Source organism: Drosophila eugracilis, unplaced genomic scaffold (assembly GCF_018153835.1).
Source record: "Drosophila eugracilis isolate 14026-0451.02 unplaced genomic scaffold, ASM1815383v1 contig_47, whole genome shotgun sequence".
Classification (NCBI taxonomy): Eukaryota; Metazoa; Arthropoda; class Insecta; order Diptera; family Drosophilidae; genus Drosophila; species Drosophila eugracilis.
The window spans coordinates 1,437,853-1,465,369 of NW_024573338.1; the positions used below are offsets into that span (position 1 = coordinate 1,437,853).

The 27,517-nt window shown below is 43.9% G+C and overlaps 4 protein-coding genes across 9 annotated transcripts; 3 read left to right on the top strand and 1 right to left on the bottom strand.

Moving 5' to 3' along the window:
• Positions 1-87: 87 nt before the first annotated feature.
• LOC108109488 (intracellular protein transport protein USO1) lies at positions 88-23,857 on the top strand. Of its 6 annotated transcripts, XM_017218019.2 has the most exons (12): positions 1,373-1,872; positions 3,468-4,192; positions 4,661-4,892; positions 7,588-7,701; positions 8,211-8,477; positions 14,813-15,028; positions 15,109-15,210; positions 15,649-15,927; positions 17,105-17,257; positions 17,482-19,194; positions 19,256-19,354; positions 23,746-23,857. In XM_017218019.2, the coding sequence occupies exons 2-12, from the start codon at positions 3,612-3,614 to the stop codon at positions 23,758-23,760; spliced, it is 3,771 nt and encodes a 1,256-aa protein (XP_017073508.1). In that variant the 5' UTR covers positions 1,373-1,872; positions 3,468-3,611; the 3' UTR covers positions 23,761-23,857. The 6 variants fall into 6 exon arrangements, with proteins under 6 accessions (XP_017073509.2, XP_017073510.2, XP_017073508.1 ...); XM_017218020.2 differs by lacking the exons at positions 1,373-1,872; positions 23,746-23,857 and adding an exon at positions 88-398 and having other exon boundaries at positions 19,256-20,693; XM_017218021.2 differs by lacking the exons at positions 1,373-1,872; positions 23,746-23,857 and adding an exon at positions 88-394 and having other exon boundaries at positions 19,256-20,693.
• On the bottom strand, positions 4,905-6,987 carry LOC108109490. Its single transcript, XM_017218027.2, has 3 exons — positions 6,740-6,987; positions 5,475-6,635; positions 4,905-5,400 (listed from the first exon to the last, which is right to left on the bottom strand). The coding sequence occupies exons 1-3, from the start codon at positions 6,985-6,987 to the stop codon at positions 4,977-4,979; spliced, it is 1,833 nt and encodes a 610-aa protein (XP_017073516.2). The 3' UTR covers positions 4,905-4,976.
• LOC108109401 lies at positions 20,785-21,519 on the top strand. Its single transcript, XM_041819216.1, has one exon. The coding sequence runs from the start codon at positions 20,894-20,896 to the stop codon at positions 21,425-21,427; it is 534 nt and encodes a 177-aa protein (XP_041675150.1). The 5' UTR covers positions 20,785-20,893; the 3' UTR covers positions 21,428-21,519.
• LOC108109489 lies at positions 21,735-27,445 on the top strand. Its single transcript, XM_017218024.2, has 5 exons — positions 21,735-22,398; positions 23,746-26,396; positions 26,458-26,535; positions 26,595-26,738; positions 26,803-27,445. Exons 1-5 carry the CDS (start codon positions 21,810-21,812, stop codon positions 27,088-27,090), a joined length of 3,750 nt encoding a protein of 1,249 aa, XP_017073513.2. The 5' UTR covers positions 21,735-21,809; the 3' UTR covers positions 27,091-27,445.
• Positions 27,446-27,517: the final 72 nt, after the last annotated feature.

A 27,517-nucleotide genomic window follows, 5' to 3' on the forward strand; every position in this document is an offset into this window, starting at 1 on the left:
TAGATTTGTGATTCTTTCTATTTATATAAATTTGGCGATGCACGCACGCATGTCGCTTATTCCATTTTAGAATGTGCGCCGCATCTTCAGTTTGTTCCTACCGCTCAACTTGAGTGAGTTGTGCACCGAGCAGCAATTTAATGGGGAATAAAAGAGTCATTTAAAGGCCAAAACGCTAGAACATTCAACCGCAATTAGGTTCAAATGGAAGGAGGCAGTCTAAATCTAATTCGGTCATGTGGAATTGGAATTTTAGTTGCCCAAGACTCATCCTAACGACGACAACGGACCAAAACAGATGCCAATGGATACTATTAGACCAAAAATCACGAAGTGATTACGAAACGTGTCAGGATTCTCGGACTCGGAAAACCGGCTATAAGAAATGCAAATAGTGAGTAAGTAAAGTGTATTGAAGCTCCCACATGATAAGACATTCCAATCATAGTGCAAAGTCTGTTCCCCTTTTGTGCTTCTATTCAGATTTTCACTCTGTTGACAGACTGGAATCGGAATGTGTTCTAATTGTGTCCATCATTCATCGCGTCGTTAAGCCGATTGTCAAATTTGTATGTGATTTGTGAAGTTTCAGCTGTTGAGGGTCATTTATATAAAGATATGCTTGCACAGAAGGGCACCAGATAAAAGATTTTCAGTGACTATAAATTTATTACATTTAAATTGGGTTAATAATCTTGAGATAATTTAAAAAGCTCTCTGATTGCCCGTCTAAAATGTTTAACAGCAATGTTTATTATCACAGTTATTATTTATGGCATAAAACAAGTAATTATTTTTGCACGTTTCAACAGCACGTCTTTAGATTGCACTTCATCTTAGACTAGCACAAATGGTTTGTGATAATACAGAAGAAAATAGTTCACGGAAGTGCTACAAACATATTTATTAAGATTAGAAAACTTGGCAAATATATTAAAAAGCGATTTAATTCTTTTTTACACCTTTTTGTTAAAGTAATAAATACCTTATCATATCTACAAACCTGATAAAGTTTTACATTTCCTGATTTATAATTCGATCAATCAACGATTCGGTTATCTTTTTTTTCGGTGTGTTATTATTCTTACCGACTTCATGGGTTGTTTGGATATTTTGGTTATTAATACGCAGGCAGCTGGTTTGTTTTTGTTATGAATAGGAGAACCGGGAGGAAATTCGGCTTTCAACAAATTGCCTCTTCCGGCTTTGTGTCGGCCATTCTTCGGGGCACGCACATATGCCTGAGCTTTAGCGCCCCGCAACCCCAAGAACTGCATCAATAAATGGCAAAGCTCCTTTTAATTAAATGGAAATGGAGGCAAATGTGAAAGAGCTTGCGAAAGCTCGAGGGGCCGAGTTAGTCAATCGGTGTCCGGCCGAAACGAAAGATCTCTGCTATCGCCGAGCAAACGAAATTTTACCTAGTATAGAGTACAGAACACCATTTCTTTTAATTTACAATTTAAATTGATTGCACTTAATTAAGATACTCCCAAAAACGAATCAAACATTACTCACTAATATTCCGACGAACTTGTGTAACTAATTAAAAACATCGCGAACTTCCTGTAACGAACTCTGTGAATTATTTAAAAGAAATTTATAGGAAATTTCGCCAAAAACAATTGTCGAAGAACTGCTCTACATACCGACAATATTTTACTTGCTTTGTGCGCGAAAAAAAATAAGTCTATTGAAAATTAACGTATTGACGTCATTGCACTGCAAGAAATAGTGGAAATCTCGCAGTTAATAAACTGTTTACATTACAACATCGTCGGGCAAGTAAAGTGAGTGAGTGAAGAAAGATATATACAAGTTTGAGGCACGCCAAACTTTGGTCTACGACGCCCAAGGATTTCACAGCTAATGGTGCGTATACGTGATCTTCAGTGATTCAGCTGAAAAAAAAAAACTGTACATTCGACGGCTGTCCGACTCATCGTTTGGCAATATTTTTAAATTGATATATGTCTGAAAATATACATGCTTAAAGAGCAGAAAAGAGACTTTCATCTGGCCATGTGTACGATGGATGGAAACCGAGTGGGTGGCTTCGCTCGAACAAAAACCAATCCCATCCAAGCCGGTCACACCGAGGCTGTGATGTCACCATGGCGTGTATGTCGTCCCAAAAACACTTTATTAACGAGTTGACTTGGGCAGCGGTTTCAAATTTAATTAAATTAAATGCAACATGAGAGCCATTCATATCCCCTAGCCTTCCAGCTTTAAAGAACTTAAAAGTGAACTTAATATTGTAAGCCAAAACCATAAAATAAATATGACTTTCGTTTATAAGGCTACTGGTGAAAGTGTAACATATAGATACTTTTATTTTGAATCATTTTTTTATAATAAATATAGTTTTTAATAGGTCAACCTAAGATCAGATTCTTTTTATGGTTTCTTTTTCAATATTATAAACTTTACACATAGGTCTTAAAAGTAAAATTTATAGCTCTTTTTAAACTATTGGTTCCTTGATTTATGCAGCTAACAAAACTATAATAAACTTAAGTAACACACACTCAAATCACTCCCTCTTAACACCTAATGGATCGTGTTGGAAAAACAAATCAAATTCCAATTAAGCGCCAGAAGGTTGCTAAGTACACACATCTGTCGCTCTATATATATATACATAGATCGTGGCCTTGATAAAGATGATCGGACAGAACTCTCGGAGAGCATTCTATGAACTGAGGGCACCAGTCGTGTGTGCACCCCATACAGTATATATAGATGCTTTGTTATAATCTTTCGGGCGGATGTGGGAGCAATGCAAAGAATTCTGCTCTAGAAAAAATAGTAATGAAAAACAGTTTTATTGCGTGTAAAGAGCCCCCCAGAGGGAAAAGTCATATAAACACATGTACTCTATGTACATGTTGTATTCCAAAAAGGCGCGCCACATGACGTCATTAGGAAAGACCATTCGGGACCAGTTTAGTTTGTAAGCCCAATGCGATTCGCACTGTAAACTACATATTTCCCTGTCCCAGGGTGCCTATATGTTTCTTTTCATTCATGTGTGCCCGACCCATTGTGGCGAAATGAAAGAAAAAGCTTTTCCGTGGAAATCAATAACGGGGGATACTTGTTGATTAGTTCAGGCCAGCGGAGAAAAGCGTTGAAAAGTCAACGGCTAAACAGAAGCCATTGAAATGCAGTCAGACAAAAGGAGAATCTTCGCTGTTCTGAAGAAATAACCTTCTTGCGGGCAAAGACTTCTTTCTGAGTTCTGAAATCTTTTTCAAGGCAGATGTCTATATGCTATAAGTTAATGCTGTACTTTTATATTTTAAAGTAAATCACAGAAAGCTTTTTGCCACTTATCTCTTTTGTATTAATCATATATAATGACAACTGCCTTGACTCATATAACAATGAGTTATCCGATATAAAACAGATAACCAAGTTATTTAAGGATCTATTATAACCATCTGCCTTGTTTTGTATTACAGATTAAGGAGAATCCAACGATGACCAAGTGAAGTGTAGCAGGGATTTTCGTCAGGGTCGGAGCACACCGCATATGCAGTACTTGAAAAAGCAGAAACCCAAAAATAAACGACGGCAACATTTTTATATACTAAAGTTACATAAAAATGGCTGAAAACCAAACAAAAACGACCTCTAGCAAGGGATGTAATGGTAGCAGGACCACTCATATCCTGTCGCCCCACAATGGGACTGTGGTTCGCAGGACGGATTCTAAGTCCAACTCCAAAGAGAGCTTCCAAATGGAGAAGCACGATATCGAAGACTGGCAAACAATGGCCAAAAATAAATTGAAGCGAAAGAAGAAACTGAGCACCTCCCTAACTTCCGTTGGGGATACGGTGAATCAGGAGAAGCGCACCCGCATCGAGGGCATCCAGCTGCAGTGTCGCGGTAAATTGCGACCCAAGGATACGCAATCCTTTGAGGCCGAAAAGGTGTCATCCACAGGATCACCTAAGCAAATAGTAAAGCCAGAAAAAGAGCGGGAACGGGAAAGACCCGTAATAATTGGTGGTGTAACGACCACAAATGTGATTGCAGCACCTCCACAGAGGATCAAGAGAAAGCTGCAGGAGAATCTGGACACCATCCAGAAGCTAAATGCCCTTACAGAGCAACTACGTCTGGAGGTGAATGAACTAAAGTCCAGTCTGATCACAGAACGCGGAGCAGTAAGAGCCTTGAGGTGAGTTTTGTGGTAGTTACTGAAAATTGGATGTAAGGTACTCTAGTAGAAGGGAAAAGGTTGAAAATTTACTTCAAGCTGTACTTTGAAACTGATAATAAAATATTAAAAAGTACCTCAAATGCGCATTTTTGCATTGCGACATTTCTTGACCTTTGATTTAAGCGGTGATCAACAATCAGTAACTTAAGAAATTTAATCTGTCAGCCAACAAGTATAATGTATAAGATTCAGTGCATATATAAATAGCTTTAATTGTGGATTTATAGAAATTTTTACAGATTGTGAAATCTCATGATAACATATATAGCTTTTAAAACTTTCGACATTTAATATTTGCATTTTGAGGGCAATTTTAAAAGCCAATCTTTGATGTTTTAAATGTGGCTACCAGATACCTGATAATAATGTGATTTTTTTTTTTTTGGAAATTCTTAATCAAAAACTAATTGTTTTCCTCTCCACCAGAGCTCAAAACGACGCAGATAGTCGTCGGTGGAAGAGCGAAGTAAAGAAGCTGCAGCACACGCTGGATATTGCCAAGAAGAGCAATGGAATAAAGAAGGCCGCTGAATCTGGCCCAGACTCGGCTGGCACTCATGTGACCGCCGATGGCCTCATCAACTATGAAATCCAAAGACTGACTAACGAGATCGCCGTGCTGAAGGAAGCGAATCGAAACAAGGAGGAGAAGACCCAGGTAAGTGGATGCCACATCAACAACATCATCATTATCATCATCATCGCCATCATCACATTGCATGTTGCATGCGATATAGTATAGTTAGTGCCGCCGCTTTGTTACCGCCCAATTGTAGTTGTGGGTCAAGTGCTCCCAGACCAGCACCAAGCATGACAACCCGATCCCCACTAGCCACAGTGCAAATACGGCGTGGAAATGCTGCAGCTTGAGGACCACCTTATCCTCACTGTTTCTGCCACGCCGACGGTTCACCACTTTTACACCTGACTTGATGAATGCTGAATTCATGATCCGATCCCAATATCGCTCAAATCCGAACTCATGTGAACTCCGGATGAGAGAATCCAGGAAGCCGAGGTAAGGCGATCCGTAGGGCACAATGTAAACGGCATGAAATGGCACCAGGCAGCTGTTCATCAGGTGGAAGAGTGGACGGCCCAGGTGCATGTGCATCCGATTGTTCACCTGGAATCGGGCAATGTGGTACTTCTCCAAATAGGCGTATCTGTTTATATCAAGGAAAGGTTCCAGTTTCAGTTAGGTTTCAGTAAATCGATTGGAGTGGATTACAGTACCCACCTTATATCGTTATTCCTCAACATTTCGTACAACTGGGCATCAGGAACTTCCAACATTTGCTCCCTGATCCTAGCCTCGTACTTATGCCCTAGAGAAAGGAAATGCTGGATGTGTTTTACGTGCCTCGGGCGAATGAGAATGTGATAGTGAGATCTCGCCAGGGCACTCAATTGGTTTATATCCGGCAGATAGGGCTGGAACACCATCATGCTGGTTAAGTTTCCTCTGAAAGCGGAGCAGATGAGCAGACCAAAATAAAGCCAAAAGATACAGAATAGTCGGAGTGAGTGATTCGGTGGGATGTGGGTCATGGGCATAGTTAGGGCTCCGGCGAACAGTTGCATGGAAGCACCACCCACTCCAGCCCGCAGGATATAGCAGAATACATTTGCCACCAATACAGAAGCTAGTATGAGAACCCAAACCGATGTTCCAAAGGATCGAAATATATTCCAGAACGTAGGAGCCGTCTTGCCCTTCGGAACAATCACACAGAGATCATCGCGCATATGGGAAACCGTATTCTCCGCCAGTTTCTTAAAGGTATCCGGGACCAAGAAGCGAACGTTCATGGCCATATCCACGTACTCCTTGGCAACCTCAAAGAAACAAATATCTGAACTTAGATTGTGATTATTATAGCTATGAGGTCGCGTTATCATCATGGTGGCATTCAATCTCTCAGCCACATAGCCTGCCAACAGGCCATCTGTTCCAAGAATAATTCCCTGCTTCCAAAAAATAGCTCTCACGTCGTCCTTGTAGATGCACATCCTCAGGGGTTTTCTCTGCATATTGGGTATGTTTCTGGGAAATAGTTGCTCCAAAGTGGGTACACCATTTGGATTGTTGTCTACTGGTATTAGATAGTTGTCCGTGAAGGGGTTATAGCGATATGAATGTAGTCGTTCATCTCGCCAGTAGAGGATCACGATGTTCAGCAGCCAGATCTTCCAGAATTGCCGGAAACTGGCTCGCATCCAAGCGTCGGAAACTGTATTGGCATCTCTCACCAAGAGGAAAACATGCGATCGATGCTTGGCAGCTGATTTCTTCCGGATGAGTGAAAGCTCCAACGGTTGCGATATGTTCGTAATTATCATCACCATGTACATAAGGATTCCATCATCCTTGACGGCCTCCAATGGTCCATTTTGATTTCTGCCAAGGAAAATACAAGAAAATTTATAGTTTGGGTTATTTGTTCTTGAAAATCAGTTCACTTGGAAACTCAAATATTGCTGGAAAAAGAGTTCAGTGCTTACCTTAGTGATATGTAGGATATATCGCACTTGGTAACCTCCCTTAAAATCTGACCCGTGTGCTCGTGTGAGGTTTGATTTTCAAAATACACAAACAGCACTTTGATCCGAGCTCTGCAGAGGATCTCGCTCATCTTGACCATCAGATTGGAACTTTCCTTGACGCTTATCGGGATGCGATTCTCACCTGCCCAGGCCATGTTGGCCAAGATTACCAGGATCAGAAGCTGTCTTAGCCGGTGGATGGACATTGCAATGCCAACTGTTTGCCCAGCAGGATGTCACCTTTGTTTTTATACCCAGAGCCAATTTCGATATAGCAATTTCGTTAATGCCTGCCATATCGACGAAGGGCGTTAAGCAAATATTGTGCCATATCTTTTGCACTTTCTATACCCTCTAAAGGATATTCTTATTTTAGAACCTTTTAATTTCCTTAAACAAGTTTGCTAGATCTTTAATCTAAACCTCTAAATTTACATTTTACCCAAACACTTTTCGGTGCTAGAAAGAGTGTTTAGCACGCCATTAAGTGAAAGTCTTTAGGTGGTTTTCTATATTTTATGTATATTTTTTCTCGTCTTCTGTTTTAATATGTTTACCATATATAGGGTAGGGTATGCGATACTTCGACCGTGGCAAGAACTTTCCTTTCCCGTTCTTTTTGTAGCATTTCTGTGTGTTTTTGTGTCTCGTTTGGTTAATGGACGTGCGACCTAATCGCAAAGTGCAAACTAACAGCATGGATTAACTTGCTTTTGGCCTCTCCCGCTGCTTGGAGGAGGGGGAGTTACCCGTATCCAAGAGTTGGCAACACGCATATATGTATATGAATCGACAATTTCTTGCAGATTATGGGGCAGGCTGATAGACTCAAGGCTGCCGATATGCGGCAATTGAAGAACGCGTACGAAAACCGATTGACTCACATACAGAAATCAGCAAAAATTGAAATAACACGTTTGGTAAGTTGTGCGTAGCGGCTGCTAACGGGTCACCAAAAAGTTGGCCGAAAAAGAGAAGGGAAAAGGAGGGAGGGGATGAGCGGTAACGAATGGAACCCGGCGGTTCAGAAGCGGACGGGCAACTTTTCATAAGACCATTGAAATTCATACATGCATTTTGAATTTGCACAGCAAGAAAACAGGTCATTTTGTCAACTAGACGTTATGAAGTGATCATGGTATTAACGTTTGGATTTACTGGCTCTTAGAGAATACTGCACTTTAATAAAGTAAAGTCATAAACATAAACTTCGTGAAATATTTACACCTGACATCTGATACTACATCATTGGCGTTTCCTCTTCTATGATTTCCCGAAAAAGAAGTTCCCAGAGATCAGGTATACATTTTGGTTTACAGACTAAACATTGCCGTAATCAGATACCTTGTGGATATCATTTCAAGTTGTAAAACAAACATTACAGGGCTCTACAGCGTTTCCAACTAATCTTTAAAACCTCTCCTTACAGCTAGAGGAAATAAAGACCAAAGAACGTAATATAGGACAACTGAGAAAGGACTTGCTGGCCCTGCAGAGTCCCAAGAAGCAGAGGCAGAATGAAGCCAAAGTGCCAGCGACGACGAAACCCAAAACGAACCCCAACGAAACGAGCCAAAAGCCAAAGAAACCCACTTCGAAGCCAACGGGAGAAGAAACAAAAGCTAAAACCGAACCAGATACAGATACAAATATAGTCGAGCAAAATCCCATACGCCAGGCTCAAGTTACACCTGAGGTGAGTCTGTATATATCTTTCTGTCTGCCTGTGCCTGTATTTTATTTCTTTGGCTTTTTAAACTTTTTTTTTTGATTTTTGGGTGGGGGGCAGCAGCACTTGAACTTGTCTGAGAGCCGTCGGGTTAAAAGTTAAGAGCTCGACCAGATACAGTATCTGTATCTCGGGATCCAAGTGTATCTATCCATATATCTGCAGCTGCCTGCCGGAGTATCTCTCCAGCTGTCTCTGCATGTCTCTCTACCTGTGGTTATGCACTATTGGCATGATCTATGATATAATTTTGCGTTAGTTATGAGAATGGCAAAGACAACAATCGCCGCGTCGATAAGCGGTGGGCAGAAAAAAGACGTAAAGAAACATATACGAAAATAAACGAGAAAAAAAAGTAAAGAAAAAACCTGCTGCGGCAGTTGCAGCGTTGCAGTTGCAGCAGCGCAAGTGTTGCAAGTGGATCGCTGGCGAGAGCGAGAACGAGAGAGAGTAGAGCGGTCGATTCCAAGCCGGTTTTTCGCACCACTCACTCACTCACTTTCTCTCCCGCCGCTCGAGAGTTTACCGCTCGCATGAATGGCCGTCAGTTCGGTTTTTAAGTTCGCAGCGGTCGCAGGTGTCGCAGGTGCCTCAGTCTCAATCTGAAACTCAGTTTCCAAAAAAAGATATATATATATATAGAAAATCGTATAAACATACAGCCAGTGAAGTGCACAAATCAAATGGGTATATATCCGAGTTGGAGCAGTGAAATTTTGCGGCCCAGAATCGTTGGACTTTTGAAAAGAAGCGCTAATGAAAAGTCGGATAGCAGAGTGCATTGTCTGATTTTGTATGCCAAAAATGAAGGAACCAAATGCCACACATTGACGGTTACATACACAATAAACAATCGTTACAATATTGAATAGGAAAACCTATTCAGAGTTTGTCTTTCTCTTTGGCATTGTCTAACGCACACGCACACCCATAATTTCACCGACTTCGCACTATAGTTTAGTGAAATATGCCAAAAACGTTCAAAATTAATTGCCTTTCGCACACACCGTCGCCTCCTTTTTGCCCCTCTTCCAAATCGTGATTTGTGGCAATATGGCCATAGAGCCATATAGTTACGTTCCAGTGATCGAATTCGATTTTACAGTTCATTAATCGCGCCTGATCGTAATTGTTTTTCATTGCTGGCAAAGTAGTTGAGAATTTGTTACGAAGATCCAAGATCCCGAGATCATTGGTCCATGACAGCTTGATTTGATGGGTGTGGATCGGATTCAGATTCGGATTCGCAATCGCAATCCAAGAACGGGGTTCGCATCTGGCAGATCTCTTTAATCCGCGATCGGATGTCGGCCAGTGAGCTAGTTTCTATCTGAGCTGGAGTCATTTGCATAGCAAAGTGCAGCAGCAGCAGCAGCGGCAGTGGCAGTGGCAGCAACATCATCAACAAATCGGGCAACGATGTCATCTTGCAACAAGAAATAAATGCGGCATCAATAAATGCACGCAGAGAAATAACATATCAAATACGTTTTAAATGAAAAAAACACCCCCTTAAGGCTAACAACCCGGGAAAACAATAAAAGTGTCTGAGCCATTAATTACCCCATAAAAGATTTTATTAATTAGTCCCACACTTAGTTTTAACACAATGCACGTTTCTTGAAGGCAGCTAAAAAAATGTGGAACTCTTAACAATTTATTAAGTACTTAAAAAAGAGATGGTAAAAATTATACAACTATGAAATTAAACTTTACGACAGTTTCAGCACCAAACATACCAACACGAACTTACTAATTATTTTGGCTTGCATATTTTTTTTTATTTTCTACAAGTTTGAATAGATTTTTATCTTTAAAAAAAACTAAAGATAAGATAATTACTTTATACTATGCTTAAAGAAAGACTTAGCAGCATATCATTATAATCTTTTCACATGATTAAAGTAATAGTTTCCCTTTGAGTCAAAAGTGTGGAAGTTAATAAGATGTTTGTATATTGATCATTTCACTATATTGATTGATGTTTTCCCATGTGTACTCGCCACCAATCTCCCCTAAGAGTTAAGAGTCTTTAAGGAAAAGAAAAAAAGTGTGCGGTTGTTGTGGGGAGTGTGTGTGCACACCACCAATTGGGGTCAGTGAAAAGCTTTTAAAATGTTAACGCTATTTTAAATACGATATGTTGCTATGACTATGAGTATGGGTATGGGTAGGGGGTATGGTGTTTAGGTATATGACTATACCTCTGCCGCCTGCAAAAATTTAGTCATCCCCATCTTCCCAACGCCATAGACATAGACATGGCCATAGCCATCGCCATCGTCAAACGACAGTAAAAGCGAAGCGATGGTAATGATGATTGTGATGATGATGTTGCTAAAACAAGACGCCAGTTGCGGACTCCGGACGCTTCCAATATGCAAAGTAATCACAACACAAAAAACAAACTAAACGGCATGGGAGAGAAAAAGGGGTGTGTGAAATGGAAATGTGAACCATATGCAAATCGCGAATCGTTTGCCGGAATGTGTCTATAAATTTCGATGTTTTAGTGAAATTACTACGGTGAAAACTATATGCCATCAGCATTGACGAAAACTTGAAAATTGCGGTTAATTGTTTTTTTTTTGTTACTTTGTTTTTGTTGTTAAACAAAATCCAAAACACCTTCATATGCTGGGAATAATGCAAAGAAACGCCTGACAATGGATTACTACTACAACCGGAGGGATGTCAAGGTAATTGACCACTGCCAAATAGCCAGAGCAAATATTTATATGTAGTATAAGCCATTAAGTGATTCCTATTTCTGGTAGCACTTGTTACTCATTTCACGGGTATTGCTCATACGACGCGTACTCCATAGACAATTAGCTTATTGTGAGCCAGCGGTGGGAAATCTGATTTATGAGAATGGAATGGTGGGGCGTATAGCTGTCAGATTGCCGCCTGATTTATAATTATTATAACTCAATAATTCATAAAGCGAAGATGTTCTTTTTGAAAAAAGGGAAAGGAGTCTAGTCTATTCACCTTGGTGTTTCCGCTTTTCCATGTGATTTCTATTAATTGAACTTAAGATGTGTTTTAGTAACCAATCACTTAACACCATTATAAAGATACAGCTTGATTTCGTAAGCTGGCACCAATCGATAAACACACTTATTAAATTAATACAAAATAATGCGTTGTAAACTGCTTGGATAAAAAAAAAACAGAAAACTGGAGCTTATCGACACCAATTTAATCCACTTTCAAAAACCATTAAAAGATCATCTTGGATGATTAACAATCAATCGGCGATATCAAAAGTCTTTGCTGCCTGACATTTCTGCCACACGGGGGTCTATAAAGTTTTTGCAAATTTGTTTTTCTTTCGATCACAAAAGGGGCCATCATCAAAAACAGTTGAGGCCGCGACGGATGAATAATTACCTCTTTGTGGTATCTCAGATCGAAAGGGAAAGGCTTTGACTTCGACGTGGACTTCGGCATCGGCATCGGAAATAAAACAAAAACGGAAAACGGCTATCAGAGCCACAGTTGGACTCCCCGGTTAGTCCCCGATATCGTTGCAATGCATATACATATGTCAACAGGGCCTCGAAAGTCCATTCATTAGTTCAATTAGCCTATCCCATCGGGCGGGAGTTCCACTTGGCTGGCCCTCCTGATACGATATACCATATAGCATATAGCATATAGCATTTACCAATACCATATCCCATATACCATCTGCAATACAATATAATTCATTAGCGCATATAAACTTTCGCTTTCGCAAGATCAAATCAAAGCAGTGCCTTTGTGCAGAGTCAAACCTGAATTACAATGCCAAATGCAAATATAAGAAAAAATATACCTACTAGTTGGTACATACAGTGTTGGTCAAGATATTAGCTATCAGAATTATTAAAAAGGGTTTTAAAAATTTAGGAAATTTGTTTAGTTTTAGTAATGTTCTGTGATGCTAATCAATAAGTTACAACAAGTACACGTCTGTTCCGGATATAATTTTATTAAAGAGAAATCTTTAACAAAAGTAATTTACTAGAACGAACGAAGATAATGGTTCATATATGGTTACCAGTTGAAATTGATCGGAAATTCAGGTCGATTGTTTCCGGGGAAGGCATCTCGAGTGCTATTAGATTGGGCATGTCTGTTTTTAAGGCACCGGCGATGCCTTTTGATGGCTGCTGTTACACGTAATCGTCCACGGAGCCGGGGGAGTCGAACCCGGAACGTTGGAGCTGGCGTTGCAGTGGCAGTTGCACCGATCGAAGTGAAACCTGTCTGCAGAAAGGAAAATCATTTCACACAATCACAATCACTTGGCCCGCGGCTTGTGCAAACAAACCGACAGCGAGACATAAACACACCCATGTGCATCCGACTATCTTCGTATCGTTGCATCTCGGTATATCTAAGTGTCTGTGTATCTTAGTATCTCAGTATATGGGTATCTCCGCATCGTATATGGCTCAGCAGGTTGGGACTGCCGACAGATTTACAAACAATCCATCGAGCGTTTGAAATCGACCCGATGGCGCATCTCCGTCTCGCAACGTCGACGCTGCATTTAGCGCAATCTGCATATGGCATCAATAGAGCCATCAAAAAAAGAGTCCCCCTCTGGTATGAAGATATTGAGGGGGGGGGAGGTTGGCAACTGGAATGGGTTACTGTGATTGGGACTCGAGCTGCCTGTCTGTTGGCAATCCACGCCACTTGCTTGCTTAATCGCCCCGAGCACGTTGATCGAGTTCGTTAACCGGCCGTTATGCAAAAAGTTCTTTTGGAATCGATCCAAGAAATTACCATAACGGTTAGCTCAGTCGGTCTGGGTATCGGTCGGCGATCTCGAACTGGCCTCTCCACGACAGCCGATAATTTCAATCGAAGACGTGCAGGCATGCGACACCAACGCCATCAGCAATACTTCAGCAAAGCCAACTCCATTTTGGGCCCAGACCCTGGACTCTCATAAACGTATCTGTGCACTGAGAAAAACCATTCGAGCACATTCACATATTTCTAAATATAATATGTATCTGGGCTTAATACAACTTATTTACCATTTTTGAAAAGCAATCGAGATAGGTATCTAATTGAAATGAAAATGAAAAGCTACTACAAATAATGATATCATTAAAATCAGCCAAGCAAAGATACCTATAGGTATGCAAATCTACAGAAAGATATAATAAAAAGGCAACCCAGATACATGCACTCAAAGAAATTGTTGGTAGTCATACTTTTAAAGTGCATTTATCATTTCAATCTTTATTAATTATTTTTCTCCCAGTGCGGTCAGTTGTGAAATGAAGCGATGTACGGTTGGTCATTGCACTGACAGCTCTCTGGAAACCTTTTTTGGTTATACATATATGTATATGTACTACACCTCGTTTCACAATTGATTAATGATTTCTCCTGCCCCAAAACACACACACACACGCACACACACTCATGTCCAACGAGGCCCACAAATTAGCATAATGCTGCATTATGCGTATAATAACACTGCTATTATGGGTGTTATATAAAACATGAGATTGACATGAAAGTAAAACATAACTGGGCGTTGCTTGATTGGAAAGTGATTTGGCTTTTCGAACTGGGTTCGGTTTGAATTGCTTGATTTTCGAGTTGGCTGTATGCTTAGAGGCTAATTAGCTGACAGGCCAGATGGATGGCACATCGTGACCATGAAAATCGTGATGGGACCCAAAGATAAAGCCAAACTTTTGAATGGTAAACTTCAATTGTGCGTGGAGTTTCGTGAATCACGACCAGGATCAATGGTGGTTAGTGGATGGTAGATAGTGCCTTGGCCCCACTAATCCGACAATAAAACGCACCTTTTCCCTCTGCCACCTTTTTGATCTTTCGGCCATGTCATTGAACCCACTTTTTGGGGACCCACTGGTACCCATTGTCCGGATCAAAAAGCAACCTGTACCTGTCCATAATAATGATTTGGCTCTTTTTTTTTTAGCGAAATGTGTGTCTGTGGCAAGAAATCAAGTCATAACTGTTAACACACATGTAAAGAGCACGACGCAAAGCGGAGCGTTCTTTTCAGTTCTCGTTCAGTTCTTTATTCTTGGGGAGTGAGAGGGGGCCAAGTATGTGGTATACACATGTGTGTGTGTGCCCCACGAAGACCAGATAAAAAACATATATAAAAGAAAAACAGATTCTTTTGTTAATTGCTTTGTCCATTCTGGGCCAGGTCGCCCCGAAGAAAACGTGGGTAACGAGTGATGGAGAGTGGCGGAATAAATGTAACTATGGCACGACATTTTCTAATTTTCCATTTCCATTTCCCGCCGCAGATAACCCAACTCAAGAACATTGAGCTAATCAACAATACGAAAAATGCACATAAATCAGCGCTCGAGATGCGCACAACAATGAAGAGCAGCCAGCCGAATGGATTGGATGATGCTCATGCTCATGCTCCTACTCGCATGAGGGCCCCCGACGAGATGAGGGCCAACACTTGGATGACGACGCTGCTAACCAGCCATACTACAGCAGCCAAATCGAAGGTGAGTCATGGCTTAGAAATTCCATTGAACTTTGGTATTTAAATAACCGCGTTCTTCTCTCTCTCAATTGCCTTCTCAAGGACTCCAATTCGGATACGGACTCGGCGTTGTCCTCGGCCCCGCCCTCCATCAGCCCGCAGCCGCCATCTAGCGGATCCGACAGCGGCGTGATTTGGCAGACTGTAAGTACCAAGATCCCCGTCAGCAGGTAGACTAGCTTCAAATTGGTCTGTAAAAATAACACGAATCCATCAGACTTTTAGCATGAGATGTTTACTTTAAATCCAATGATTAATGATAGTTTGGAAAATATGATTTATGTATAAACATAACATTCATAAACGCAAAGGTAGTACTTCTCGCTTAATAGACTTCTGTTTTCTACTTGAGAGATCTTGAAGTTTTCATCTATATGATTACTCGCTAAATGTCTATGTTGAAAAGTAAATAAGACATTTTATCATTAGAAATATTTCGAATATGCAATACAATATAAGATGAGTACAGGTATAAGAACATTTTCCAGAACTGTGAAGTCTTCTTTGGGGTATATTCCCACCGTTTCTCACATAGTTCCCTTTAAGTGCTGTCTAAAACCACCCCCGCTTTCTTACTTGCAGCTGCAGGACCTCGACAAGTTGCAAAAGGAAGCGGAAATGTACCAGAAGGAGAACGAACGCCTGCAAACGGAGGTGCAGCTGATGAAACAAGAACTGGATGCCGCGGAAAAGGCGGTCATGTGCAGTGGGAAAAAGCAGGCACAGATCGCAGAGCTAATGCAGCGAATCCAGGAGCTGGAGGAGAAGCAGACGAGTTACGAGGACGAGACCAGCGAGCTGAGAGAACAGAATGAACTCCTCGAGTTTCGCATACTGGAGCTGGAAGATGATAGCGATAAGGTAAGGAAATGGCAACCCAGACCGCGAATCACTCGAAAGCCAGTTTGTGAAACCACTCGAGCGAATGACTCACTTGGCTTGGATCTTGTTGTTGTTGTTTGGGTTTATGAATGAATTGAGCCATTCATTCGAAGCCGACTCAAATTCGCTCAGAGCTAAGAGCTAAGAGCTAACGTTGTTGGCCAAGTTGGTCTGGCGCCGAAGTCTCTCAGTTTTGTTTGGCATCTAAGCCAGCACGGAAATTGTTTTGGTTTAACGGCAACAACAATCTTTTGTATTTTCCAATTGAAATTGTTTCACTGGAGCAGCCGCAGTTGATGGCTAACTCATTAGCCAGTGTTATAAAATATTCAGGAATTGAAATCTGTGGTTAAACTTTCCAATGGTTAGTGAGTCTGAACCCAGTCTGCACTTTATGTCACAACATCAATCTGTGCGATCAACGCCTACAATTTAACTTAGCCAATGTTGCTTTTTTATTTGGCCATGTAGATGATTTGGTCTAAAGAGTTGTTTTAGCCAAATTAGAGTCAAGCGCTTAAAACGCTTCTTATAAGGGTAGAGCCCTAAGTGGCCGCCATCTATGTATCTTGTTATACTTATGAGTGTTTTGTCGTTACTCATAGACAACCAAATCAAGCAAAAGGCTTTGTTGGCCCCACACCTTAGTGGTGCCCATTAAATGGTGTGGTGTAAGGGTATAATAGGCTATTGAAAGATAACAAGCCATACGTCTGGTTAAAAACTTGATTAATGAAAAGCAATCTTATTACGAAACCTTATAAATGGGATATCCCATCAAAGCTATGAAGTAATCTAAAAGTTTTCTTAGTGGGTATCCCCCGTTCGATGCACCCCTTTCCTTAATAATTTCTGCTGCTTTTCAGTTTCGGTACGTTTAATTTCTAGAGCCGAACAGTTTCAGCTGGCAGTTTCAGGCAGCAGCAGCAGTGAAGTCGTTCAGCTTGAAAATCCAATTCACTCGCCTAATTGCAATAACCAAAAGTAATTATTCGAGTAACTAGCAAAGTGAAATTAGTCGTAGATCGGTGTGCATATGAGAGTGTGTCAGTGTCGGCAGCGGACCATAAAGCCAGTGTTAATTTGCCTAACTAACTGTTAACAAGAAGAATATATCTAATTGTATTATCCTTGCTTCCAATCCGATTTGATCTAGATGGAGAGCACATGCGAGGGCCACTGCCAGAGTCTGCAGGATCTGCTAGAGCAGTCTGCCCAGCAACTGGAGGACCGGGACAAACGCTGTCTACAGCAATTGCTGCAGTGCGTCCAGCAATTGGATCTGGATGCCATGATGCCAGGCGATCAGGTGAGAAAAGATAGATTGAGTTTTATCCCAGATGGCTCATTTATGTTTGTCAGTTAACCGTAGAAACTTTATAAAGAGTTTGGCAAACAGAACAAAAAAAACAATATATTTATTGATAGCCAACTTATTTTCATTATCTTTATTTGTTTTAACCAACACTTATGAAAGTTTCGGACTAAGGAGTTCCTAAAATTCAAGTTTTTGTTTCGTTTTCCATCACACAGAACCGGACGGAAGCTACACGGAGGCACAACCCAACCCAAAGTCACAATCACAGTCAGAGTCACAATCACAGGATCGTAGCCACTGTTCAGCCTTATAGCAACTGTGCCACGCCCACAGCTCCGCCTACGCCCAGTAAGAGGCACTGCAGCCAGGTTAGCTCTTGGCAGAGCAGCAGCCTCAGCGAGAGTGGAGTGTTTGTGGAATGCGATCTGCCTTCGAATCCTGTGAGTCACCCGCATTTGCAGTTCTACCAGGAGAGATTGGAGCAGCTTGAGGGCAAGCTCCTGATCTACGAGAGCAGTGGTGAGACCCAGGCAAGGCACTTGGCCCAGAGATTGCAGAGAGAACTGCAGCTGGAGAAGGATCTCAAGGACCTAGGTGATCGGGTGGAACTGCTAACCGAACAAAACGCCCAGTTAGAGGAGGCCAAGTGCGAGTTCGAGGAGGCGGAGAACGACACTCGACTTCATTTGCAGCGCAACGAGGTGGAACTGGAAATCCTTCGCCAGCGCAACGTGGAGTTGGAGTTTGGCAAGGAAGCGCTGGGTGCCAAATATCAAGATTGCAGGGCAGAGGTTCTGATCCTGCGTGAAGATCTTGTGGCAGCTGAAACCCAGTTAGAGCATTTGCAGACCGAAAGAAAGCAAGCCAGAAAAGAGCTTCAGGATCTGCGAAGATCGCTTCCATTGCTACTGTTCTATCGTTTGTTATCATTAGCCAAGATGGGCAGTAACGTATCCTCTCCGGAAGTCAGTCCCCGTCTCTCCTCGGGCTATACAAGCTCAGCCTTAGGTGGTCAAACTTCCAGCGCTAAAATTCATACAACGGACTTTGGCCTCCGTCAAGCGGGCTATACCGATACCGGTGAGGCTCGTGAGGTCACTTACCTAAAAGAGGAAATCAAGAGCCTGCGCAGCCAACTCAAAGAGCTCAATGCCAGGCACTACGAGGCCATGGAGACGGCTGATTCCCACTGGGTCGATTTGGAGCAGCAGTACAAGGAGCGTGAGGAGGCCTACCGATCCAAGGAGGCAAGTCTTAAGCAGAAGATAACTCAGTTGCAGGATTGCCTGAGGGACGATTCCCGGGCTGCCACCGAAAAGATCCAACAGCTAGAGGAGGGCGAACAGGCACTAAAGACCTGCCTGGTTCGCATGACCAAGGAGCACCGCGATCTGCTCACCGAAAATCGCACCCTGCAGTGCAGTATGGAGAGCGTGATGGCCAAAATAGAACTGGAGGCAGTGAACAAGATGCCCCTAACAGAGGCTTTGGAAACCGAAAGGCGAAGGAGCCAGGCCTTAATGGATGACCTGACCTTTGCCAAGAAGGTCCAGCAGAACACCGAAGATCAGCTGAGACAGGAGACGGATGCTCTGCGCTCCCAGATCTTCGACATCAAAAAGGAATACATGCACATTGAGGTGACTAATAGCGAACTGAAGGAAGAGGTGGGCACGTTGGAGAACAAGATCCGCCAGATGGAAACGCAGATGAAGGATTCAGAAGAACGGGCACGCTGCCTGGAGGACGAGCTACGTACCAAGGACGAACAGTGCCAGCTCATGGAAAGAAAACTGGGCGTTATTCCCGAAGGTTACAGCCTGGCGGATGAGCTCTATGACAGTCCTGCTAAGCGGGCCAAAAAGGATGAAGTCCCAAGTCTGCAGGCCGCCAGCCAAGGACTTGGTGTAGCTCTGCTCGACCTAGAGGTGAGTTAGGGCTCATATTAATAGATCGTTTGCTAATCCTTATTCTGTATTTCTATTGCAGGGCCGTGATTTTGATCTGCCCCTCCACAAGGACTTCCAAGCGATTGCCTGCAGCGTGAAGCATCTGGCGGACACCCTTCTCTCCCAGAGTCCGTCCGAGGTGAGTGTAATTCCCAGCCAGCCGGTCAAGGCAGCTGAAGCGGAACATGAAGACTCCAGTTGGGCCTCGGTCCAGGATGTCTCAACAACTAGATTAAGTGGAACAGGTCTATCGACTGTGACAAGTATAGAAAGTCAGGTTGTTCAAGAAACTCAGGCATGTGAAGGAAGTCCAGAAGGTCAGGTCATGCAAGAATGTCAGGGAAGTCAGGAAGAAAGTTATCTAAGTATTCAGGCATCCTCATCCCGGTCAAGGGGTTTTAAGGTCAACCAATCCGCTCAAAAACCGGGGCGTTTCCGTGGAGGAGCGGATAGCCGGACCAATCTTAAGCAACTGACGGTAATTAAATCGCCGAAGGATAATGAAAAGATAATCTCTGAGGTACCCCCTGAGATGAGGGAACTGATCATAGAGGATGATAATTTGGAGGATAAATTGGTTGCTGACAAGAAGAGCAAAAAGCGTCAGAAGGAGGCCAAGGAGGAACAACCAATCCCACAACGACACCAGCGATCCATGTTACGTCGTTTCATCTTCAGGCGCATTTACCGTCAACGCATCCGATCTAAGCTTCACCCGCTCCAACAAAGCCTCTCCGGCAACAGTTTCCACTCGTTAATGTCAGTTCACACGGCCCACTCGGCCAGATCGGGGGTTTCCCTGTACTCCCTGCATGCTGAAGTTGTCAATAATGACTGGGAATCACTAGCCAGCGTGTCCTTTGTACAAACGAACGAGGTGACAAGTTCAGAGGAGAAGATTCAGGCCACGCCGTCTTGCAGTGAGCAGGAAGTTCAGGTCCAACCAGAAACCATTGAGACAGGAACACAGGCTGATGTGGGTGTGGAACAGCGACTACTTCTGATGCCCCAGAGAACTAGGTGCTTTATAAATCTTCTTCAAGGCTCCGTGGATGGTTACTTCGATTTATCTACCTTCCGGACTCGCCTTCTTCATTTGTGGGAGGATGAAGAAGACTTCCGTGAGCATCTCGAGTTTCTACAGGACACATGGACGGAAAAGAATCACCAAGGATCCCTAGAGAGCTACGAGGGATTTGTGGCCGCTCTTAAATGTGTGCGTAGCCTAAAGACTGCCCTTAAGCCCGCCACCTCGCCGCTTTTAGATGACATCGAGCAGGTTATCCTTGGCCGACTGGTGTTCTATCACAACCAAAAGGTGGAGTCGGAGTTCTGCTGCACCGTCTACATACCCGTGGAGCGTAGCAATTCCACGTTGTTCAGGAGTCCCAAATGAGGACATTCACCACACTCACAACTTCGATGTAAAAACTCCCCACATAAATGTAAATTAAAGGCTGCCATATATGCGATCTTCAGATTCAACAATCTAACTTTGATTATAGTTGCCTGATCATTTGGCTGGCTAATGATAGATCAGTAGGAAACGTCTTTCCTTTCTATTTTCTTTCCCAAATCAACATTGCCTTGAGATTAGTTTTCCCTGGGAAAGCCCCTTGGTATTTCGATAGAATCAGTAGCTTTCAGATTATTCAAAATTGTATAGTAGTTCAGCATAATGATGGCCGAGAAAGAGGACATGGACACCTTCCACGACTGCCGGAGTGATGAAGAGGACACTTCGGAGTTGGCAGTGGGCGGTGGCGATGAGGTGATCTGTAAGCAGGCGCCTCGATTCGATGATCCTGTCCAGATTCGAGCCGTTTTGGAACGAGCCGCCAATGCCACCCAGCAATTGTTGAGGTGCTATGGCGGCACCGATTGCGTGCCCACACGCCCTTCGATGACCCGTTTTTATCCGGCAACCCTGGAGGTTAGTGCCCGTCTTCATACGGACGACAAGTGTCCCTGTCCCAAGGACAGGCAATGCAAGTTGCATGGCGATCCGGTGACCCTAAGGCTGCCCATTGAACTGAATCCGGAAAGTGGCCAGGTGAAGGTTAACATCTTCCAACCCAAGTCGATTGGCACCTTCTGCGGCTGCAATGACCCTGGAAATTCGAACAAGTCCAAGCAGAGGAGGTCCAGTGTGAGATGGTGCAGCAAGGAGGAGGTTTGCCCCGATTGCCAGAAGCCGAATCATAGCTCGTGAACTTCATAGTTTGCACCGCCCTTTTAATGTTCTCAAAGTGTTTCATATTCTTGGAAATTGATCCATAACTAAATTTACGAATCTTTAGGCAATGAGTTTTGTTTTTTTTAATGGGTTAATGGATTAATCGAAGGGTTTATTTTAGGTTGCATAAAATCAAAAAACTCTTTATTAACCGCCGAAAAAGATCAGCAGATTTGAATTTAAAAATTCAAAATATTGCAAAACCATAGGAGCTTCGAAAAGCCTTCCCCTCCTGTCACTTTTTTTCGTTCCTTTCGGATTAGTTTTTTAGACACATTCGAGAAGGCAACACACACCTAAAAATTTAATGAGTTCTGGAGCTTGAATTGGGTAAAACAGTTCTATCAATTCAACCGTCATGGACGAAGAGGAACTCGCCAGCAATCACCCCGAGCCTAGCATGGTTCAAAGTGAATACTCGCGGAGTCGCATCGTGAACCAGAGCTCCATGACCCTAGCACAAGGATTTCAATCCGCGCAACTGCTCTTCATGGGTGAAAACTTCCAGCAGACACGCAGCGAGCAGGATATCTTCTTTGACTGTAATGCTTCGCCGGAGAGTACGCCGAGGGAGAACCGCAGTGCCACCAGTCGTTGCAAGTTCGACGACCCGGCAGCGATACGAGAAGCCCTGGAACGAGCAGCCAATGCCACACAGATGCTGCTCAAGAATTTCGATAAGGGCGGCGGTTGGAACCAACCATGTGCCGTCACCTTGGAGCTGACCGCTCGATTGGTTGACCCCAAGAAGAGTCGCGCCGGCTGTCCACTGCACGGCAAACCCGTTACGGTCCAGATGCCACTCGAGTTTAATCCGCAGAGCGGCAAGATGGCCACCTGTCAGCAGAAGCAACAGCGGCCCAGCAGGCAACGCAAGGACTCCATCTGCCAGTGCCGCTCCCAGCAGCGGATGCATTCCGCTCCGAGGACACCCAGGCCCACCACAGGTAAATCCGCCAGCAAACAGTTTCATCCATGCGATTGGCAATACATAACCGATGGGTCCGACATTACGGCCTATATGGGCAGCTGTGGGGACTCAACGTCGCATTACCACTGTTGCCCAAGGGCCAACTGTGGCCACTGGTACGATCCGGAGGCACGAGAGATAGTCTCACTTTGCTACCTGCCTGTTCCGGAGCCCGTACCAGAGCCAGTTCCAGCGGTACCCTCACTTCCATCAGTTAAAGAACTGCCGATGGTGGAGGAGCCCGTGGCCAAGTCGGATCACTTGCTAATATTAGCCCCAGCACCAGAACCGGAATACCAAACCGAAGAGTCGGATGATTCGGATGAATCAGAAGTGCTTGTGCCCAGCGAGGAGAAATTGGCAGAGGAAAAGGAGGAGGTACACCCGCCAAAAGAACTGCCAACAGGCAGTAAACGGTACTACTTGGCCTTGCCCCAAAACAAGGAGTTCTCAAACTGTTCACCCTGTCGCTTCGATCCCAGTCCTATAATGGACGAGGATGGCAATGTGTTTTGTCCTGGAAACTGTGGCTGCTGCATGTGTCCGTGGAAGAAGCGCTCCTTCGCCCAGAACCAGGAGCATGTCAATGTTAAAGTCTGCCGTTGCGTCCAACGCGGCACTATCTTCACCAAGTACGAAGATCGGGAGGTGTGCAGTCAAACCTCCTACTTCGACTTTTGTCCGTGCCGCGAAAAGGCGGAGGCAAAATTCCTGGAATTGTACCATGCCGAAATGTGGTCCCGTCCGGATATAACGCGGGGTCGCGAGATCCGCTTGACGGAGATCAAGGAACGGCCCACTCCCCCGGTCCATTCAATCGAATAAAATGTGTTTGCCCATCGAACCAAATCGAATCGAATCGTGTGTGTTCTACCCGGGGAATCGAACCGAATCGGTTTCGGTATCGGTTCGGAAACGGTTAGGACCGTTCATCCTATCGAACCTTAACCGCAAATACTTTAGCACTTAAATCATCTCAATTAGTCATTAGATTATTATGTTTTCTGCTTCTGGATATAAATCCAGTTCGTTTTTATATATTTTAATAAGAATCTAATAAGACGAAGGAGAGATTTAAATAGCGGTTAAGACTCGATGATTTTGAAAGGTATATCGATTATGATTCGTCGATTCTATCATGGCCAAAAACCTATGCTAACAAGGAACAAAATCCAGGTGCCTAGATCTTAATCGGAATCAAGAACAGCAGTTTAGAACAAAACAATATATTATTTAACATTTTCAGTTTTAATTTTCGATAGGTTTTTTACCTTTAGAAAATCTTAAACTAAACCGAAATGTTTCCCATTCTTCTCATCCTTAGAATGCCCGGCTCTGATGTACACGCAGGATGAGCGACATTCCGACAGCGACCCCAACTCCCGCCACCAACAGACCGAGCAATCCCGCCTAAAAGACCACTGGAAACCGTCGAATCTCCAGTCCTCGCCATCCGATATGGATGATCCACGTGCTAAGCCCTCGCAAACAGATGAGCCCTCCTTTTTGGAAAGACATCACACACCCAAGTCACTGAAGTCTAAGCCGGAATCTCAGCCAGAACTGGATGAGGTTCCGGTATGTTCGTGCAAGCCTAAACGAGCCAAGTCCGCCGATCCACCCCCAGTAAGAACTCCATGTGTGTGCCGCTCTCAAGCCCAACCATGTGGTCAAGATAACAAGGACCGGTCTAGCCCAAAGAAGCCCAGCTCGGCGAGAGCCTCAGCGGCATCACCGGGTGGCTCGTTCAAAACTGCAATTACAGAATGCACCAAGGAGCTTCTTGAGCCCTGCACTTGTGGCTCCAAGCCTCCATACTGGGCAGGTCAAAGCAACCTAGTCTCCGGGCCATCCTACAGTAAGGCAATGGCACCCTGTCAATCCAATGGCACCGCCTTAACCATCGCTCCTTTGCAAGATCCTGCCAGAACCAAGCCTAATAGATCCAAGAGCCTAACCAGTATTCCTACCCAAAAACAACCGAACCAAAGCAGGTTGACTTGGTTGTCCGCTCTAAAGGATCCGGAAAGTGACGTCTGCCACCATAAACAGCAAGAAGTGCCTGTTTCATGTTCTTGCAATGCCGCACAGACTAGCCAGGCTACTTGTCGCAGTATGGCAACCAAATCAAACCCACCACATAGTCAGCCCTCCTTTGGAGTGGATTATGAGACTTCTGCCACAACAAGATCCCAGTCGATCGTAGGCAAGATCACCTGTCTGTGCGCGTCAGATCAGAAGAGCAATAAAGATTACATGTCAAAACTGGCCGATTCGGAGTACCAAGAATGCGCAGGGACTAGCAATATCCAGCCGTGTCCTTCTACCAGGATACAGCATTCATGCGGGCTTTCCGAGTTTGACAATAACCAGACATCACAATGCAATCCCAGTGTCTCTTTCCGTTCTAGGAAAGTGAGCCTGAAAGACTATGATGAGGAGTTCTGTGACTGCGATGCTTCCGATAGGTCCTCCGATTTGTCGGATCCCATCCAGACCAGTCTCCATACGCATAGAAGTCTCTCTGGCGGTAGCTGTCTTTGCGATGACGATGACCCTCCTCCGGATGATCCCTCTAAGTCGGCCTGCGTTACTAAGAACTGCCAGTGCTATCAGGAAGATCAGGGCACTGGCTTTCAAACACCAGATGATCCTTGCGGGCAGAAGGACATGTCGTGTTGTACTCGCAAACAGCGCATCCTCCAGTTAATGGACAGACTAACCACCTACGAATGCGATTGCGGCGATTCTCGAACCTCAATGATCCAACAACTCTTCCGGGAAATGACGCTTCTTCTGAGATCGGAAAAAGAGAACGCCATTGCACCGGCCGATGAACCAAGTCCACCTTGTCCTAACTTCGATGAATGCTGCGCGGCTCAACATGACCGCACTGGTGACGAGGAAGCCGGTGAGAAGCCCATGTCAAAAAAAGCACTCCGACGTGTCGAGTGCTTCCATCAGCTGGAGGAATATCTTCGCAAGTGCTTCCTGCCACCCCCAGAACCTGAAGTTCCAGAGACCGATATCTATGCTTTTGAACTGGATCCAGACTTTCCGCCAGATGACAAAGACGAGTGTCCTCAAACACCTGCAGAGAAGCCCAAGCCTTGTCGGACGGAAAATTTCTTAGACGTTGGAAATTCGCTGACCTGCTCGGGAGATGACTTGGATGGCGACGTTTTCGTGGACTGTGAAGACGATGATGAGTATAATAAAGGCGACTGTGAATGCGATGACCACATAACAGGGGAGCCGGACCTATGTCAATCTCTTAAAGCCTTTATTAATAAGGAAGTGCAGGACATTATGGAGGCGGAGGCTTGTAGGGAAGGCAATGACTTGGAACAAAAGACCCCTAGCATAATTCTAAAGGAAATCTGTGAGGGGTCGACGAACCCGATGCCCCTTGAGGAGGAGGAAAAACCAGAGCAGATTGAGTGTCCATTTGCCGGCATGGTTTCATGCGCTCCTTGGACCAAAGTGGAGACGGACTGGGCTACCTATCCATATAATTTAGATCCCTGTGCTAAAAAGAAGCCACCTATTCCGGTATCACGGGGTCCGCGTACAGGTCTTTTGCCTGATGGACCCCTAACACCCGAGGTGAGAAATCTTTGCGAGAAACTCCTTCGAAAGGCTCTCCAGGAATGTGGGTTATGTGACGAAATGCACTCTTGCGAGGAGGACGATGGACCAATCGATTGCAGTGAATGCCCACCCAAAGAGTGCCCGGAAGGCGAAGAGTGTCCGGAAAACCCCGAAGACTGCCCCGAAGAATGCCGTCCTGATAGCGACGAATGCCCACCTGAGGGGAATGAATGCCCCGTTGAAGAAGATGAAAGTCAGTGTCAGGAGAATCCACCGGATCAGGGTTGCCTCTGCTGCCACTGTCGAGCCCTCATCTGTGACGAAGAGTGCAAGACGGTTTCCAATACCCTTCGATCGGCCATGTGCGATCCACTATGCGAAATGGTAAGTCTCTCGATCGCAATCTTGATATTTTATTATAATTCCATTTTGATTTTTTTCCCAGAAATACTTTATAGACTCCATGATTGTTGATATGCATGCCATGGATTGTGTGCTGGGCAACAAGCAAGTGAAGCCTCAGGTAAGTGACCATCGTAACATATTCTTTCCAAAACTATTAACTATATATATGTTTTATAGGACATTAGGGCCAATGATGCAACCAATAGGACAGGACCGGGTGATAGCTTTCCGGTTAAAATTTCGAGTGTTACCAGTCTGGGTTGCTCCGCTCTCTATGTCAGATGGAAAGTGGAGGACTGTAGCGGCATATCAGGATACGAGGTGGGAATTTAAACATCTAATTTGTTATCAAATTTCTTACTTAGTCCTTAACTATATTTTTTAGATTTACATGGATGGGCATTTGACGAACAGATTATACAGTTTTCGGCACGAAGCCGCTGTGATAACCAATGTGGATGTGACCAATCCCCATCAGATAGTGGTTCGTGCCCATGCGGTGGACAATGAGTTTCCCGGGGAGGGTTCGGGCAAAAGCCCGGATTGTGGCTGCCAGACAATGGCCGTTGCCGAACCACAAATGGTGGCCGGAGCTGCGAGGCCATGGACGGCCAGTGTCTTCTATTATGATCCCAATCAAGTGCCGCCGGCGGGAGGCGTGCAACCGTGCTAGTCAAGAATCATATATATATATCGAATATCGAATATCGTCGGATGATATCACCGTTATCGGAACAAAGGAGTTCAAGCACTCCCACACATTTTAGCTTGTACATATAGTCTATTTATATGTAGTGTTTGTTAAGAGTTGTTTTTCTGGACGATACGAATTGAAATTGAAATTATCTGTATGTAGTGCTTTACTTAGTGCCTTAACTCGTAATACTAGCCCTTAAGCAGAGATCAATGCATTGTAAAGGATTTGAAAGCAGATTAACCCATTCAGATGGCACGTTAATTGTTCACAGAAAACCAAATTCACTTTGAATAAATGAATCTCATTGTTAGAGATGCAAAATGTTAGTAAATGAAATTCTTTTAATGAAAAGGAAAGTTTATAAGGATATGGGAAACAAGAACGGGCTATCAGATTTTGGTAT